Here is a 15,041-nt window from a genome sequence, read left to right as displayed (position 1 = left end):
TTCCGCCATAAACGGCGCTGTTGTACTTAAAGCCAATCAGGAAAGGGTATGGCCCCAACATCCTTGCATTGGTTATGTAATTAAATAAAAAGTTGTCAAATTCAAAGTTGATTATTATTATCATTTTTAAGTTATTATGGAGGAAAAAAGAATTCCTCTGACAAAACACAATTACGCAATCACTTTTTTTCTGTTTTTAACGACCATGTTGGCGCATTAGTCTTACTCAGTAGTACTCTCTCGACGTAAAAAAATCTTAGCGTCCACTTCTCTCGATGTATGTACGTCCCTAATCTCCAACCAGCCTACTTAGATTATCGATAAAGTACTATACTGTAGACCTACCTAGGTTTATCGATTTAGTGGAAAATGTTCGCACAGACATGGAATTCCCTCGATTTAGGACGATATTTTAACACAAACAAAAAACACATAAGCGATAATTGTTTTATTTGGACAGTACAAAAATATACATAACATATTATTTTTTAAACACCGATTAGTATGTCTATGATATAATAAACGCAGCATTCTCTGATGCTTCAAAATATAATTTTCCACAGGTAAAAATGTTTTATATTCACTTAGTATACTAATATTGCACAACCACACCGGTACTGGTGTCATCCATTGTTGAGATCGTCGTAGTATGGTTGGCATTGTTTCTCGTCTGAACAGGGCTCTATATTGCCGTCGATTCGTTGAGATATCCTCATGCATGGTATGGATGGCATTGCTTCTTCAAGGTTGGCATTGTTTAAATTTCTTAAATTCTCCGGGTCCTCCTCATGCAGAAAAAATGATCCAAATAGTCTATTCTATATATTCTATTCACAAAATACACGTAAATTAAAAAGGGCAATGAGGCCACCGATGACAAGGTGACAGGGCCTATATCAGTATTCGATAATCCGTCTTCCCTTATTTAACTTAATTTGTTTCGATATAATTATCTTCGTTCTGCATGAAACGCTGTTGCAATACCAAGAAGACGTTTTCGTTCAAAGGTATTTGATTCTTTTAGAAGTTTTCTCACGAGAGAAGTCCGGTTTTGCAGCAAAGTATAAGCCGTGTCAAACTCGACAAGTTCGCCGTCATCAATAACCTATAAGAATTAAACATGATTAGCCTTAGCCTTGGGCAAAAAAAAATAATTACAGAAATCCAGGGAAGAGTTAAATTAACTCTTCTCTGAGAAATCTGTGTGTCTGCAATGCATTTTAAACAGAAATCGACAATATCAATTAGCCGCCTTGCCCTGCCGCGTTACTTTTGTAAATCGAAATGTCGCCCTCTATATCGTCACACAATTTGTGCACTCAAACGGCGGTGTGGTGAGCATTGACCTACCGCATCACAAGCCAGATACATTACGTCGAATAACTAAGTCAATCAGGATCTCAGGATGCTAATCGAAATGCAAATAGGCTAAGTGTCTTTTTTAATTTAGGCTTATGATTTCATCCTGATTTATCGTAACAAATGCAGCGTCACTTACCATTACCCTATCAGAATCCATAATATTGTTGAGTCTGTTCGTGATTGTAAACACTGTACAGTATTTGAAGTGACTTCGAATCGTGGTTTGTATCAATGAAGTTATACTATAAAAATAAATCAGCGTTTAAAAAAAATTATTTTCATCATCATCTTTATAAGCTATTTTCGGTGTAGATGTGTCTTTATTGACCAGTTACAAAAGAATTATACCGTGTTAACACAAGCAGAAAAGCAACAACACAGAGGAGATGACAACTGTAATGACACCGTGACGAAGGGGCCGCGTACTCTAATGGGGTTTCACACGCGCGACGTGTGAAAAAACTACGGTACAAATTTTCTTTATATTACAATAGTAATAATTACTTAATGTTATCAGAGTTAAATTACATATATACAAGCTTCTCAGTTTTACGTCGATCATTAATTAACAGTAATATATATAGATTAATATTTTACTTTCATAATTTATTTGAAATACTTACATCTGATCGTCGCTTTTGATCGGTTCCTCTACAATAAGAATTTTATTGCGTCGAAGAATAGCTCTTGCAAGGTAGATCAACTGACGCTGTCCGACACTAAACTGGTTGCCTCCATCTCCTACCGTCATGTCCAGCTTCCCCATGCACTCTCTTACATACCAGTCTAACCGAACCTGAAAAAATAGCATTACACAAACGTATTACATAGGCTTGGGCCTCTGTCTTCCTTTGGAAAGGTTTACTTAACTCAATTATTCGGGCAACTTCAATTACAATAATTTAAGACAACTTTAACAACTTTCTGTCATTTTTCTTGTTAAGCGTATTACGGCGAAATTCTCCTAAAGAGACGACGGTTGTATCACAAAAACAAAACGTCTAGACATTCTTAACCATAAAGATATTTCCTTTTAGAACACACGGTGTACCGCAAACTTAACTTTTATGTGCTATATTATTATTATATTTACTTAAGTTTACTGGAAAGTATATGCTTTTGAGAAATATTGACTGTTCTATTCGGCGAGATGGAGCATGGTTGAATTTCTTTGGAATCATGCAAGTGACAAGAAACTTGTTTTCTTCTTTTACATGATCCTCAATAATGTCTTAATTATATTATATATATTATTGTTATTTTGCCATTATTGAAATCAATAAATGTTCTTGAAACTGAATCAGTCAATATTTCAACAAATTTCAAATAATCTCAAAAAGGCAATAATCCGATCTTACCCTTTTCAAAGCTTCCCATAACGCAAAGTCGTTATATTCTCCAAATGGGTCTATATTAACACGTAGTGATGTAGAAAACAAAACTGGATCCTGGAATAAAACAATATTCTCTTTAACCATTCGGCCAAGTTTTTTTTTTCAGAAACAAAAAAGTGTTTTACAGACAACTTAATTGCTACAGCCCAAAGGCACAAAGGTAACCCACGGCTTCACAGAGAGATCATTGTGAATTTACTAATAATAAAAGCAAAACAAAAATGTACCATGGCCTATTTCTTACCTTTGGGACAATTGATATCTTTTTTCTAAGGTTATAAAGACCAAGAGAACTGATGTTGACACCATCGATCAAAATGGTTCCCGTAGGCTCCGCAAGACGGAAGAAAGCCGTTGCTATTGAGCTCTTACCGGCACCTCTTCTACCCAATACTCCAATCTTTAAGATAGAAAGTAAGTGTACCTCGTTTTGTAATATAAAATAGTTGATTGTATTTATTATCATAGATACATCACTGACGCACAACTCAGGCAGCGTCGTACGACTAGGCCGTGTCCTCATAACACGCCGTCTTTGGGCTTGCCTTAGGAGGCTCGAGGCTAAAGAACCCATATTCTTTTACGAGCAGCCAGTCCTCCATATAGTACCTGTACTTGTAGACAGTAAACTAAATGAAGACAATGATGAGGTTGTATAGACACGCTATGGTTCATATGGTCTCATTGTTGGTACTTAAAACAATTTACATTTTTGACAAGATTTTTGATAATATGCAACAGTCTTACCTTTTCACGGTGTTCTATATTAAAACTCATGTTCTTTAAAACGATAGGACTTTCAGCAGAATATGACAAAAAGACATTACTGAAGGTTATGTTGCCTTCTTCAGGCCATGATGCCGGTGGTTTCGTATATTTATTGAATCGTGGCGCTTCGGGATATAAGTGCGTGTAGTCTGTAACTCGTATTACCGATTTCATCTATCAAAACAAAACGTATTTACTTTTTTACAAAGTGCCAACTTTACTATTTGTCAGATGTTTGCTCTACTCTGACTTATTCTGTACTCCATGCTAAGTGCATTGGCGCAACACTACTCCGCATTAGTTACAAACATTTACAAACTATACTATTGCAATTGAAGATTTAAGAAATTGGATCAATGTGTCCATCGTGTCATTTTCTATCTATATAAGTCTTTTACATTATATTTCCTTACTTTCTGTATTTTCTTATTGTTGTCACATTAATATACAATGCATATCAACACTCACCAGTTTTTCTGTATCGTTCATACCGAAAATACTTTTCTGTATTAGTTGCGACAACAGTAGTACACGGCCTACAACAATTCCAACTAAACCAACACTTAATCCTAAAATAACAAGATGGAAGGTAAGAACTATACTAAGGAAGTTAGGCCTATTATTTGTTATTTTGTTTTCTTCTAATTTAGGTCTACCATTTCTACGTTCAAATTACGTCATATCCTCACGCCAACACAGGTCCGGTTCAGGCGACGACCGACGAAACATCGATTTGACCTGACCTAGCTTGGTCGTCAATCCTCGGTCGTCGAAAATCTTAAAGCTCCCTAATCTAGTTGTATAGGGTGAAATTAATTTGTTTTAAATCAAGTTTGAATTTTCTTACCACTTTTACCGATGAGACTAGCGAATAAAATGCATACTATAAACACTTGCACACTACAGTAGTAACTGACAGACAATAACCTCTGTGACGCTTGATTCGCAATCCATGCCTCATTTAGGCTATCTTGAGCGTCGTAGAATGATTCCAAGAAAGCATCGCGCGCTTGATGAGAGCGAATGGTGGTCAAACCATGTATCGTCTTGTCAACATGTTCATCAACAGGCAGTTGCACTGAAAGAAACAAATAAAAGCTGACTATTTTATATTATCACAAGCGAAAGTAATACTAATAATGAGTAATACTCATGTAATACAATACGTACACATTTCTTCCAAATTTTGAATTTCGATCCTAGGTTTGGCAGTCTTGTTTCTTACGTACAAAATTAAAGCAATTAGTGGCACAGCAATGAATATTAAGTACCAGCTCATGATCATATTGACTACAACAATGCCGCACGTTAAAACCATCACTTGGATTGAACCTAACATTGTCGTGGGTAGTTCGTCTTCCATAGTACGCATGTCTTCGTTGAATCGGCGCAACATACAATCTACAGTAGCAAAAGAGTTAATAATGAAACTGGGGACACTCGTCTTCATTATCAGATTAGAAGATTGTATTTAAATTATAAGTGCTTCTATTGGACAAAATTAAGCAAAGGAGACAATTTTATTAACGATACCCATATTACATGTTAGCACCCGATAATTACTATCATATATTCAAACTTTGAAAATCACAATGGCATATCGTGCAAACCAAATGTCATTATTATTAAACTTACCCAGTGGTGTACTGTTGAAAAAGAGCATGGCAGTTTGGATGACTTGGTTGAACACAGTTTCATGAAGCCGTTTGCATGCGTTTAACGTGATGAGGAAAAATAGAACGCCGTACAGAATTGTCGTGAATGAACATGCCCCGATAAAAATAATAAATACCAAAGTAGAATCAGCGTTGTTCAGTTCAACGTAATCGAAAGGGTCAAGGAACTATGGAAAAATAGAATAAATTGTTAATACTGATCTGCGAAATACGCATGTCTTCTGGTTCCCGAAGCATTAAGTACTGCTGGAAAATTTATTCGCATTATACCTTATCTACACCTAGGCATCTAGAGGTAACATGTATTAAAGTACATAATACACATAGACTTGTATCTCACTGACTTGCGTTAGTCAGTTATGGTGTGTCTAGTGACAGCTGAAAAACTCTTCCCTGGTTATACCTTATCTACACATAGGCATCTAGAGGTAAAATGTATTAAAGTACATAATACACATAGACTTGTATCTCACTGACTTGCGTTAGTCAGTTATGGTGTATCTAGTGACAGCTGAATGATCGGGTGAACGATGCCATTCTGCCATTTAGCTGTGAGTCTTGACACAACACAACTTGAATACTGCTTACCCTAAATTCGTTACAAGTTGTGTCATTAAAATGATGTCTGTAACATTGCTCTAAATCTGCCCAATGAGCAATCCAGAAGTCCGCCATAAAATACATCACCTGTGTAATAAGATAATACAATTTTTAGACAATATTCCAAAACACAACCTTTTTTAACATTTTGCTAATTAAAATAACCTTAATTTTAACATTTTGCTAATTAAATATTCATAAAAGAAATATAAAGAAATGCATATAAAAATGAAGATTAAGTTTTACTTCTTTTAAACAGAACAAAGTTTAAGTTGAAGTAACTACAATTCAAGTGGTTGCCATGCAACTGTATTGGACATGTGGAGCAGTATGTGTCCTTTTGTTAAAGTTTGATGTACTTTTTTGACGGGCTAGAATATGTGTATAACTCTGAGGATGGTGGTACAATTAAGATCGGTCAGACTAGCCTTATCAAACCGAGTTTAGGTACTTCACAGAGCCCCAAGTAGGCCTTCGGTACATCATTATTGTGTAAGATTTTCGATATGTTGTGTAAAAATGCGATGTGCCCACATATGGTGATGATATGCTCAAATATGGTAGTGATATGACATCATCATGTCTATATATAGGTGCATCACATTTGTTTTGTCACATACTTTGATAATGTAGACAGAGCTTTAGACAATGAACTCCATTATTAAACCTAAGTTTATACAAACGAAGTAGCCTTGCGTCAGGGAGCTAAGTAATGATGACATTTTTGTCCTTAATTTGACGTAATTTTGTAGGGCAAACATCAGACTAATCACAAACGTACCTGTGTTATCAATATGCAAATGACCAAAACAGTAAGTCCGTAGTTATTGCTTCCTGCGCAGAAATAGTCTGCGTAGTGCTTGTTGTTAATCTTTTGCTCAGATTCGACACTTTTGGAATCAATAAGCTATTGAAAAAGAAATGTAGAGAATTATACACAACAACGTCTTATTTTCAACATTTTGTTCAGTAATGTCAAACTGGTGCAATTGCCGACTTCTTTACATTTACAAAATGTTTTATTAGAAATAAATATGATTTACCGATGTATTTTCATTCGCATCTATTTGAATATTTGCCATGCTACTGTATTTGACATGTGGAGTAGAGTCTGCCTCTTCTTCCTAAATTTAGAAAAAAAGATACATTATTAATCCATCTAGCACATTATTCGGTTGGGCATGGTTGGTAGAAGTGTTGGCTATAGTTTATTATTAGTTATAATGTTTTAGGTTTGTCTCTTTACTTTTTTTTAATTTGTTTGTTGTTAGTCGTTTGGTTGGTTGATTTGTGAGCCAAATGATTGTTTGTTTGTTGGTAGTTGGTTGCTTGGTTTATTTGTGAGCCAAATGATTGTTTGTTTGTTGGTAGTTGGTTCCTTGGTTTATTTGTGAGCCAAATGATTGTTTGTTTGTTGGTAGTTGGTTGCTTGGTTTATTTGTGAGCCAAATGATTGTTTGTTTGTTGGTAGTTGGTTGCTTGGTTTATTTATGAGCCAAATGATTGTTTGTTGGTAGTTGGTTGCTTGATTGATTTGTGAGCCAAATGATTGTTTGTTTGTTGGTAGTTGGTTGCTTGGTTTATTTGTGAGCCAAATGAGTGTTTGTTTGTTGGTAGTTGGTTGCTTGGTTTATTTGTGAGCCAAATGATTGTTTGTTTGTTGGTAGTTGGTTGCTTGGTTTATTTGTGAGCCAAATGATTGTTTGTTTGTTGGTAGTTGGTTGCTTGGTTTATTTATGAGCCAAATGATTGTTTGTTTGTTGGTAGTTGGTTGCTTGGTTTATTTATGAGCCAAATGATTGTTTGTTGGTAGTTGGTTGCTTGGTTGATTTGTGAGCCAAATGATTGTTTGTTTGTTGGTAGTTGGTTGCTTGGTTTATTTATGAGCCAAATGATTGTTTGTTGGTAGTTGGTTGCTTGGTTGATTTGTGAGCCAAATGATTGTTTGTTTGTTGGTAGTTGGTTGCTTGGTTTATTTGTGAGCCAAATGAGTGTTTGTTTGTTGGTAGTTGGTTGCTTGGTTTATTTATGAGCCAAATGATTGTTTGTTGGTAGTTGGTTGCTTGGTTGATTTGTGAGCCAAATGATTGTTTGTTTGTTGGTAGTTGGTTGCTTGGTTTATTTGTGAGCCAAATGAGTGTTTGTTTGTTGGTAGTTGGTTGCTTGGTTTATTTGTGAGCCAAATGATTGTTTGTTTGTTGGTAGTTGGTTGCTTGGTTTATTTGTGAGCCAAATGATTGTTTGTTTGTTGGTAGTTGGTTGCTTGGTTTATTTGTGAGCCAAATGAGTGTTTGTTGTTAGTCGTTTGGTTGGTTGATTTGTGAGCCAAATGATTGTTTGTTTGTTGGTAGTTGGTTGCTTGGTTTATTTGTGAGCCAAATGATTGTTTGTTTGTTGGTAGTTGGTTGCTTGGTTGATTTGTGAGCCAAATGATTGTTTGTTTGTTGGTAGTTGGTTGCTTGGTTTATTTATGCGCCAAATGATTGTTTGTTGGTGGTTGGTTGCTTGGTTGATTTGTGAGCCAAATGATTGTTTGTTTGTTGGTAGTTGGTTGCTTGGTTTATTTGTGAGCCAAATGAGTGTTTGTTTGTTGGTAGTTGGTTGCTTGGTTTATTTGTGAGCCAAATGATTGTTTGTTTGTTGGTAGTTGGTTGCTTGGTTTATTTGTGAGCCAAATGATTGTTTGTTTGTTGGTAGTTGGTTGCTTGGTTTATTTATGAGCCAAATGATTGTTTGTTGGTAGTTGGTTGCTTGGTTGATTTGTGAGCCAAATGATTGTTTGTTTGTTGGTAGTTGGTTGCTTGGTTGATTTGTGAGCCAAATGATTGTTTTTCTGTTGGTAGTTGGTTGTTTGGTTGATTTGTGAGCCAAATGATTGTTTGTTTGTTGGTAGTTGGTTGCTTGGTTGATTTGTGAGCCAAATGATTGTTTGTTTGTTGGTAGTTGGTTGCTTGGTTTATTTGTGAGCCAAATGATTGTTTGTTTGTTGGTAGTTGGTTGCTTGGTTAATTTGTGAGCCAAATGATTGTTTTTCTGTTGGTAGTTGGTTGCTTGGTTGATTTGTGAGCCAAATGATTGTTTTTCTGTTGGTAGTTGGTTGTTTGGTTGATTTGTGAGCCAAATGATTGTTTGTTTGTTGGTAGTTGGTTGCTTGGTTTATTTATGAGCCAAATGATTGTTTGTTTGTTGGTAGTTGGTTGCTTGGTTTATTTATGAGCCAAATGATTGTTTGTTGGTAGTTGGTTGCTTGGTTGATTTGTGAGCCAAATGATTGTTTGTTTATTGGTAGTTGGTTGCTTGGTTGATTTGTGAGCCAAATGATTGTTTTTCTGTTGGTAGTTGGTTGTTTGGTTGATTTGTGAGCCAAATGATTGTTTGTTTGTTGGTAGTTGGTTGCTTGGTTGATTTGTGAGCCAAATGATTGTTTTTCTGTTGGTAGTTGGTTGTTTGGTTGATTTGTGAGCCAAATGATTGTTTGTTTGTTGGTAGTTGGTTGCTTGGTTAATTTGTGAGCCAAATGATTGTTTTTCTGTTGGTAGTTGGTTGTTTGGTTGATTTGTGAGCCAAATGATTGTTTGTTTGTTGGTAGTTGGTTGCTTGGTTGATTTGTGAGCCAAATGATTGTTTGTTTGTTGGTAGTTGGTTGCTTGGTTGATTTGTGAACCAAATGATTGTTGATTGCTTGGTTGCTTTTTTGCTAGTGTTTCGCTCAGGTATGCATGTTTGTTTTTCACATTTTTCGGTTTGTTTCGGATAATATACAACACTTTATGAACACTCACAGACTCTGCATTTGAATACACGGTATCAATGTCGCTAAACGATGAGATGAACGATTGAATAATCCTGACGTCATAGTAGCCTCCAATTATTTCTAATTTTCCCTGTAAATGACAATGATACATTTCATATATTCCCATATTTCCCAATAAATGGAGTCGCAACTTTAATCGCTTTTTTATTCATGTGTAGAAGTTACCTTGGTGTAATACCATAAGTTACTATAAGCTACTACTATTAAACTATTCTATAAGCCTACCTGTTTCAAAACAAGTATTCTGTCCACTTCTCGCATGAATGACGGGCGTGATGTTGTCATGATCCGTGTTTTCTTTTTAAGACATCCCATTATACCACTGTAAAAATAACATATAGTACAGCAATATGTTTCGTTAAATTAATTATAAGACTACTAACTGAAAGAAGTAAATACAATCCAGTAATTGACAGACTATCATCTTATTATTGAGAAAGTTTCATGGTAGTAGATTGTTAATAGAAGAGATGGGGAAGGGCCTAACATTATGCTAGGCCTAATCTAATGTTCTATCTTTTGCAGTGTATTTTCAAAATTGAGCCGGGTGGAAGTACTTGTGCTTGTTGAAAAAAGAATAAATTAAACGTAATAGCACATTTATACAATAGATGTATAGCGTAATGGACGATGATGATTTTTACTACTACTACTACTACGGAGTAACAGTATAATAATAAATAATAATAGTAATAAAAACTGTATTGATGTTTTCTTCAAATCTAGTGTAGTTATACTGTAACACCGAAAAATGTTTAAACAAAGAAACCTAAAATCAAATCTTACTTTTCAAATATATATCTAGAAGTGTTTGAATCCATGTATGTGAATGGATCATCAAGTAGGTAAATGTCAGCATCTTTGTATAGAGCTCTTGCTAGGTTAATCTTTGCTTCTTGGTCGATTGTCAGTCGCAGTTTGCTTGTCATAGATAAATCTTTTTCATGGAGGCTGTTGATGAACTTGAAAACAAAATCGATATTGCTGCGGTTAATTTACATATTAATAGTTCGGGGCTCAACAAAGTGTCCCCTTTATAGAGGTTTCTCCTGAATAGAGGTTGACCGTAGTGTTGAGGCATATTGGCCCTTGTTTGGGACAGTGACGAATTATAAGTTAACTAACATAATACAGGCGCCACATGTGATAGGCCTACATACCCGACACCATGTTATATAATTTGCTAATTATGGAAAATGATGTGGGTGGAGATACAGCACATATAGGGTGAATTAATAGATTAAAGTAGACCAAAAATATCTCTAAATTTAACATACCTTTGTAAGCAACACCGTTTCTATTACTTTTAAGTATCTACATTCATCGTATTGTTTTCCGAACAAAATGTTTTGTCGAATCGTCCCCGGAAAAATCGATGGTCTTTGTGAGACATACGCAATGGTACCTTGAATCTTTATGTTGCCAGTAATGATGGGTATCTCTTGCAATAGAGCCATAAGGAACGCTGTCTGTACCGAATAAATATAGAGAATATCATACTATAATGTTTCATATTCTTAAAGAGTAAATAGACCAAGGCTATATATATAACTAGCTCGCCGTCGATTCGATATTCATCCGCAATGGTACCTTGGATGGGTATTTCTTGTAATAGAGACATATGGAACGCTGTCTGTACCGAATAGAAGTAGAGAATATCATACTATTAAGTTGCATATTCTTAAAGGGTAAATAGACAAAGGCTATAATATTACTAGCTCGCCGTCGATATTCATCCGACAGTTTAAGACACAAGAAGATAAAACAAGACCCGGAGAGCATTAGCCAATAAAGTTCCATCAAACTACAGTACCTGTTATGTATGTACATCGCACCTTGATACCTTGATATGCAAATTAGGCTAGTCACGGTTTGTTGTAGTCACTGTTCATTGTATGAGAGCGGTGCACAATAGGCGATACATTGTATTAACGTTGTTGTACACTTTTGATGCTCCGTGTGGAGACATAATCATTTATAAGTGAGCCCTAGTATCAGGTATTTACATTATATAATTTGTATTTATTATTTACTGATGAATTAGTTAAGTTTGATAGACATATTGATGATAGTATGCCCATCTTAACGGCGAGTTATGTGTGATAAGCCGTAGTACGTTAGGGACGTGCTTAATGGCGCCGTATCAATTGTTTCTCTGTTTGCTTTTGTTTTAGTTTACCGGATGAACGGATGAATAGTAATAAAGTGAGCAAGTGTAGCTCAAGAAAGAGAAGCTATTCTTCTGTGGTTTTGTCCGCGTTTAAACTGCGGGGGTTCCATGCAGAACAGTACCTTCATAAGAATAAATGTTCTTCAAGTTTGACAACAAAAGTGTGATGTGCCCAAATATGGTGGTGATATGCCCAAATATGGTAATGATATGACATCTTCATATTCATGGGCACACAAAGTTTGATAGTGTAGACAGAGCTTAGGAATAAATTATGTTCGGTCAAACGAAGGCACTCCACTCACGTACAATATAGTTTCCTTCTAATGTACGTTAGTTGTTTATTTTGTTGATAAACTACCTAAATACTTACCTTTCCTGAACCACTCGCTCCAACCACGCCCAATATATCTCCAGAACATATATCAATCGCTACATTTTCTAAAGCAAAGTCTTCTGAATTCTGTAGACGTAAATGTATTATGTTTTATTAGGTATTTTATTAATCTCTAGTGTGTTTATAAGGCGATTTTACTCATCTTTCATTATGGTTCCGATAAGTATATATTGGATCATATTACGTCATTAGTATATTACCAATGAATTTTATTTAAAAATAAATAATATAAAGGGTGGTAGCACTATTTATGGTCCTAACAAAGCATATCAATAAGGAACCTTTCGATTTTCGATTTGTTTTGGTCGTCGTAGACCTACTGTATATAATCCGCGAACATGTTTATCGACAAATCGAGCAAGGAAGCATGTCCCGACATGCACACAATTAAATAACATGACGTAACTAGGTCCTAGCTCGTCGCAAATCGCTTCCATTGTTGCAGTCCAATAAGTAGTGTAATAACTATAATAGATCATAGGCTTCCTAATGAAACAATTTGGAATTACATATTATATCCCTTTACCTCCCATTTGCATCCTAGCTCATTCACAACGATTCGTGGCTCTTCCTTCGATTCCTTTGAGTACGAATATCGAGTACTGTCTTCTGATAAATGCTCCTTCTCATTGAGTAGCATAAATTCCTGACAATAAACAAATAATATCAAATATTATATGGATATAATGAATAGATAATTTCAAAGCTTAGTGAACTCTCCTCTGCCGAAGGTCTCTTCAGGTCGGCGCTCAGTTTTCTATCCACGACAGAGGCTCAGATGGACCAGTACATCCATTGGGATAACCCCAACTTTTTCCTGAAAGTGCACACTATCCGGCAGTCTGGATTCCAGACGGAGGTTTGTCTTAATATTATTTGAAAAAAAATATTTTTGCACATATGACGTTTCATACGTATACTACTTGAGCTGGGATATTCCAGATATTTCCAGACAAAAATCGAAACGTCGGCTGGTGGACTAAATAAAAAAGACAATAAATAAAATAAAATAAATAATAAATAAATTTAAAAAAAAATATTTTTGCACATATGACGTTTCATACGTATACTACTTGAGCTGGGATATTCCAGATATTTCCAGACAAAAATCGAAACGTCGGCTGGTGGACTAAATAAAAAAGACAATAAATACAGACTTGGAGCAAGTCTAACTATCCGGATGTGTTCAACGGAACTTCCAGTTTTAAGTACTTGTTCGAGAAGTCTGTTCTCGTACCACAGTTGAGGATGGCATTGGAACTGTAAAACACCATAACATATTCAATATCTTGTTCTAAATGAGGACCATCGTCTAAATAAATTGTTTGCCTTTATAATGTCAACCGTTGATATTCGTACGAACACAAAATTACATGAAGACCCATCAACTGCCAGAGCGTGTGATGTCAACAGTGAGTCGGCGTCGGACGAATATCCACGGCGAAAACGAACTTACCTCTATTTTATCACATCCTAGAATGCATTCATTATACAGATATATCGCTTTTGGAAAATACTCCAGCACGGTTGGGCGAATAATATACATTAAACTGAAAATGACAAATACATGTGAGATCATGTAACGTTCCGCTGTTACAAAGTAGATAGTCAGGTGCACAACTTCCAAAAGTCGATGTCCAAAGAACGTGATCACCATGGCAATGAACTTAAATATTGCAGAGAGCAGAACAGCAGACAATTCAGATCTAAAAAATGTAGAGAAGTTCATTTAGTTAAATACAAACATATAAAAGATGCAAATTTAAGCAATTTCAGTACAGGGTTTGTACCTATGTAAATAGTAAATAATATAGTGTATCTTCCCATTTAGTGTTTTTCGATTAGGCCTACCTGCTTGATCACAACGCCTATACAGGCACAAATACACATGCTTTTTTATTGCTTCGATCGTCTGAGAATAGTTCGGGTTTGAATCCAATATTTAAACTACAACTGCCCCAGTACAAACACCAGGGAGGATGCGTATTGCGGTACGAAGTGCAGATTACAATGATGGAATAGACCACTCTATGGACGTAAGACGTGAGTTGACCAATCACAAGAAACAATTCGGATAATCCATCGCTAATAATTGGTCGAATTAGCTGCGTTGCGCTTACCTCCTAGTGGAAAACGAGCCTAATGTAGACAAGGTGTTCACTATACTTACTCGCGAATCTTTTTGATTATTTCAGAAAAACTTCTTTCTAATACAGACATTTTGATCACACGCATTGATGTAAATGCTTCAGATAGTATTGATAATCGATATTTTCTTATTCTTGCAGCCCTTTCTCTAATAAAAAGAAATATACAGGTAACAATAAACAATGTTTAGTTCTACAAATTATGAAACTTTAAATAATTACATTCCATCTTTAAATACGGTAATACATTGGTACTGTCCTACGCTCATTCATATGTAGATTAGAATACAGTAGAACTCATATAAAGTGGAAATCTTTGGGACCGAACAAAACGTTGAACGAAAAAGTGTCCCCTGAATAAGGGTTCACAAAGGAGGGATTGTGCTGTAGTTATATAGTAGGCCTAGTTAAAATACAGTACAGAACACGGAAATAATAATGCTTATTCGGGCCACAGTAAATACGGTGGCTTAAATTATTAGATGATAAAAAACCAACCTGTAAATAATATGCATCTTCCTTTGAAGCGTTTGAAGAGGTAAAAATATTATAAGAACTATACCGAAGCCAAGTAGCGTATATCCCCATGACAATCCAACGTAGTAGATTAATATAACCATTGACACAATACAGTTAATTGGAGCAAGCCACAGATACGGAAATACTGTTGATATCTACAAGAAAAAAAAAGTTTATCACTTTTTAAATTAAAA

At 35.5% G+C, this 15,041-nt stretch overlaps 2 protein-coding genes across 2 annotated transcripts in view; one reads left to right on the top strand and one right to left on the bottom strand.

Annotated features, from left to right (window-relative positions):
• Positions 1 to 433: 433 nt before the first annotated feature.
• LOC144837145 (ATP-binding cassette sub-family C member 4-like) overlaps positions 434 to 15,041 on the bottom strand; it is an 18,033-nt gene continuing 3,425 nt past the window's right edge. Inside the window, exons 6-27 of the mRNA XM_078692155.1 lie at positions 14,827 to 15,002; positions 14,352 to 14,477; positions 13,638 to 13,887; positions 12,708 to 12,827; positions 12,158 to 12,247; positions 10,892 to 11,083; positions 10,401 to 10,576; positions 9,840 to 9,936; positions 9,583 to 9,684; positions 6,844 to 6,924; positions 6,582 to 6,707; positions 5,789 to 5,887; positions 5,160 to 5,367; positions 4,695 to 4,925; positions 4,372 to 4,602; positions 3,993 to 4,093; positions 3,504 to 3,698; positions 3,001 to 3,156; positions 2,721 to 2,810; positions 1,986 to 2,158; positions 1,499 to 1,604; positions 434 to 1,105 (exon numbers count right to left, since the gene is read on the bottom strand). Of these exons, the coding sequence (XP_078548281.1) occupies positions 950 to 1,105; positions 1,499 to 1,604; positions 1,986 to 2,158; positions 2,721 to 2,810; positions 3,001 to 3,156; positions 3,504 to 3,698; positions 3,993 to 4,093; positions 4,372 to 4,602; positions 4,695 to 4,925; positions 5,160 to 5,367; positions 5,789 to 5,887; positions 6,582 to 6,707; positions 6,844 to 6,924; positions 9,583 to 9,684; positions 9,840 to 9,936; positions 10,401 to 10,576; positions 10,892 to 11,083; positions 12,158 to 12,247; positions 12,708 to 12,827; positions 13,638 to 13,887; positions 14,352 to 14,477; positions 14,827 to 15,002 (3,282 nt within the window). The 3' untranslated portion in view covers positions 434 to 949. The remainder of the gene's footprint in view (positions 1,106 to 1,498; positions 1,605 to 1,985; positions 2,159 to 2,720; positions 2,811 to 3,000; positions 3,157 to 3,503; positions 3,699 to 3,992; positions 4,094 to 4,371; positions 4,603 to 4,694; positions 4,926 to 5,159; positions 5,368 to 5,788; positions 5,888 to 6,581; positions 6,708 to 6,843; positions 6,925 to 9,582; positions 9,685 to 9,839; positions 9,937 to 10,400; positions 10,577 to 10,891; positions 11,084 to 12,157; positions 12,248 to 12,707; positions 12,828 to 13,637; positions 13,888 to 14,351; positions 14,478 to 14,826; positions 15,003 to 15,041) is intronic.
• Positions 11,548 to 15,041, top strand: part of LOC144837146 (neuropeptides capa receptor-like) — a 21,025-nt gene continuing 17,531 nt past the window's right edge. Inside the window, exon 1 of the mRNA XM_078692159.1 lies at positions 11,548 to 11,612. The gene's annotated coding sequence lies outside the window, so the exon portion shown is untranslated. The remainder of the gene's footprint in view (positions 11,613 to 15,041) is intronic.

Source organism: Antedon bifida, chromosome 3, assembly GCF_963402885.1.
Source record: "Antedon bifida chromosome 3, ecAntBifi1.1, whole genome shotgun sequence".
NCBI lineage: Eukaryota > Metazoa > Echinodermata > Crinoidea > Comatulida > Antedonidae > Antedon > Antedon bifida.
The sequence above is the reverse complement of the archived record's forward strand: the minus strand, read 5'-3'. Positions and strand labels throughout refer to the sequence as shown.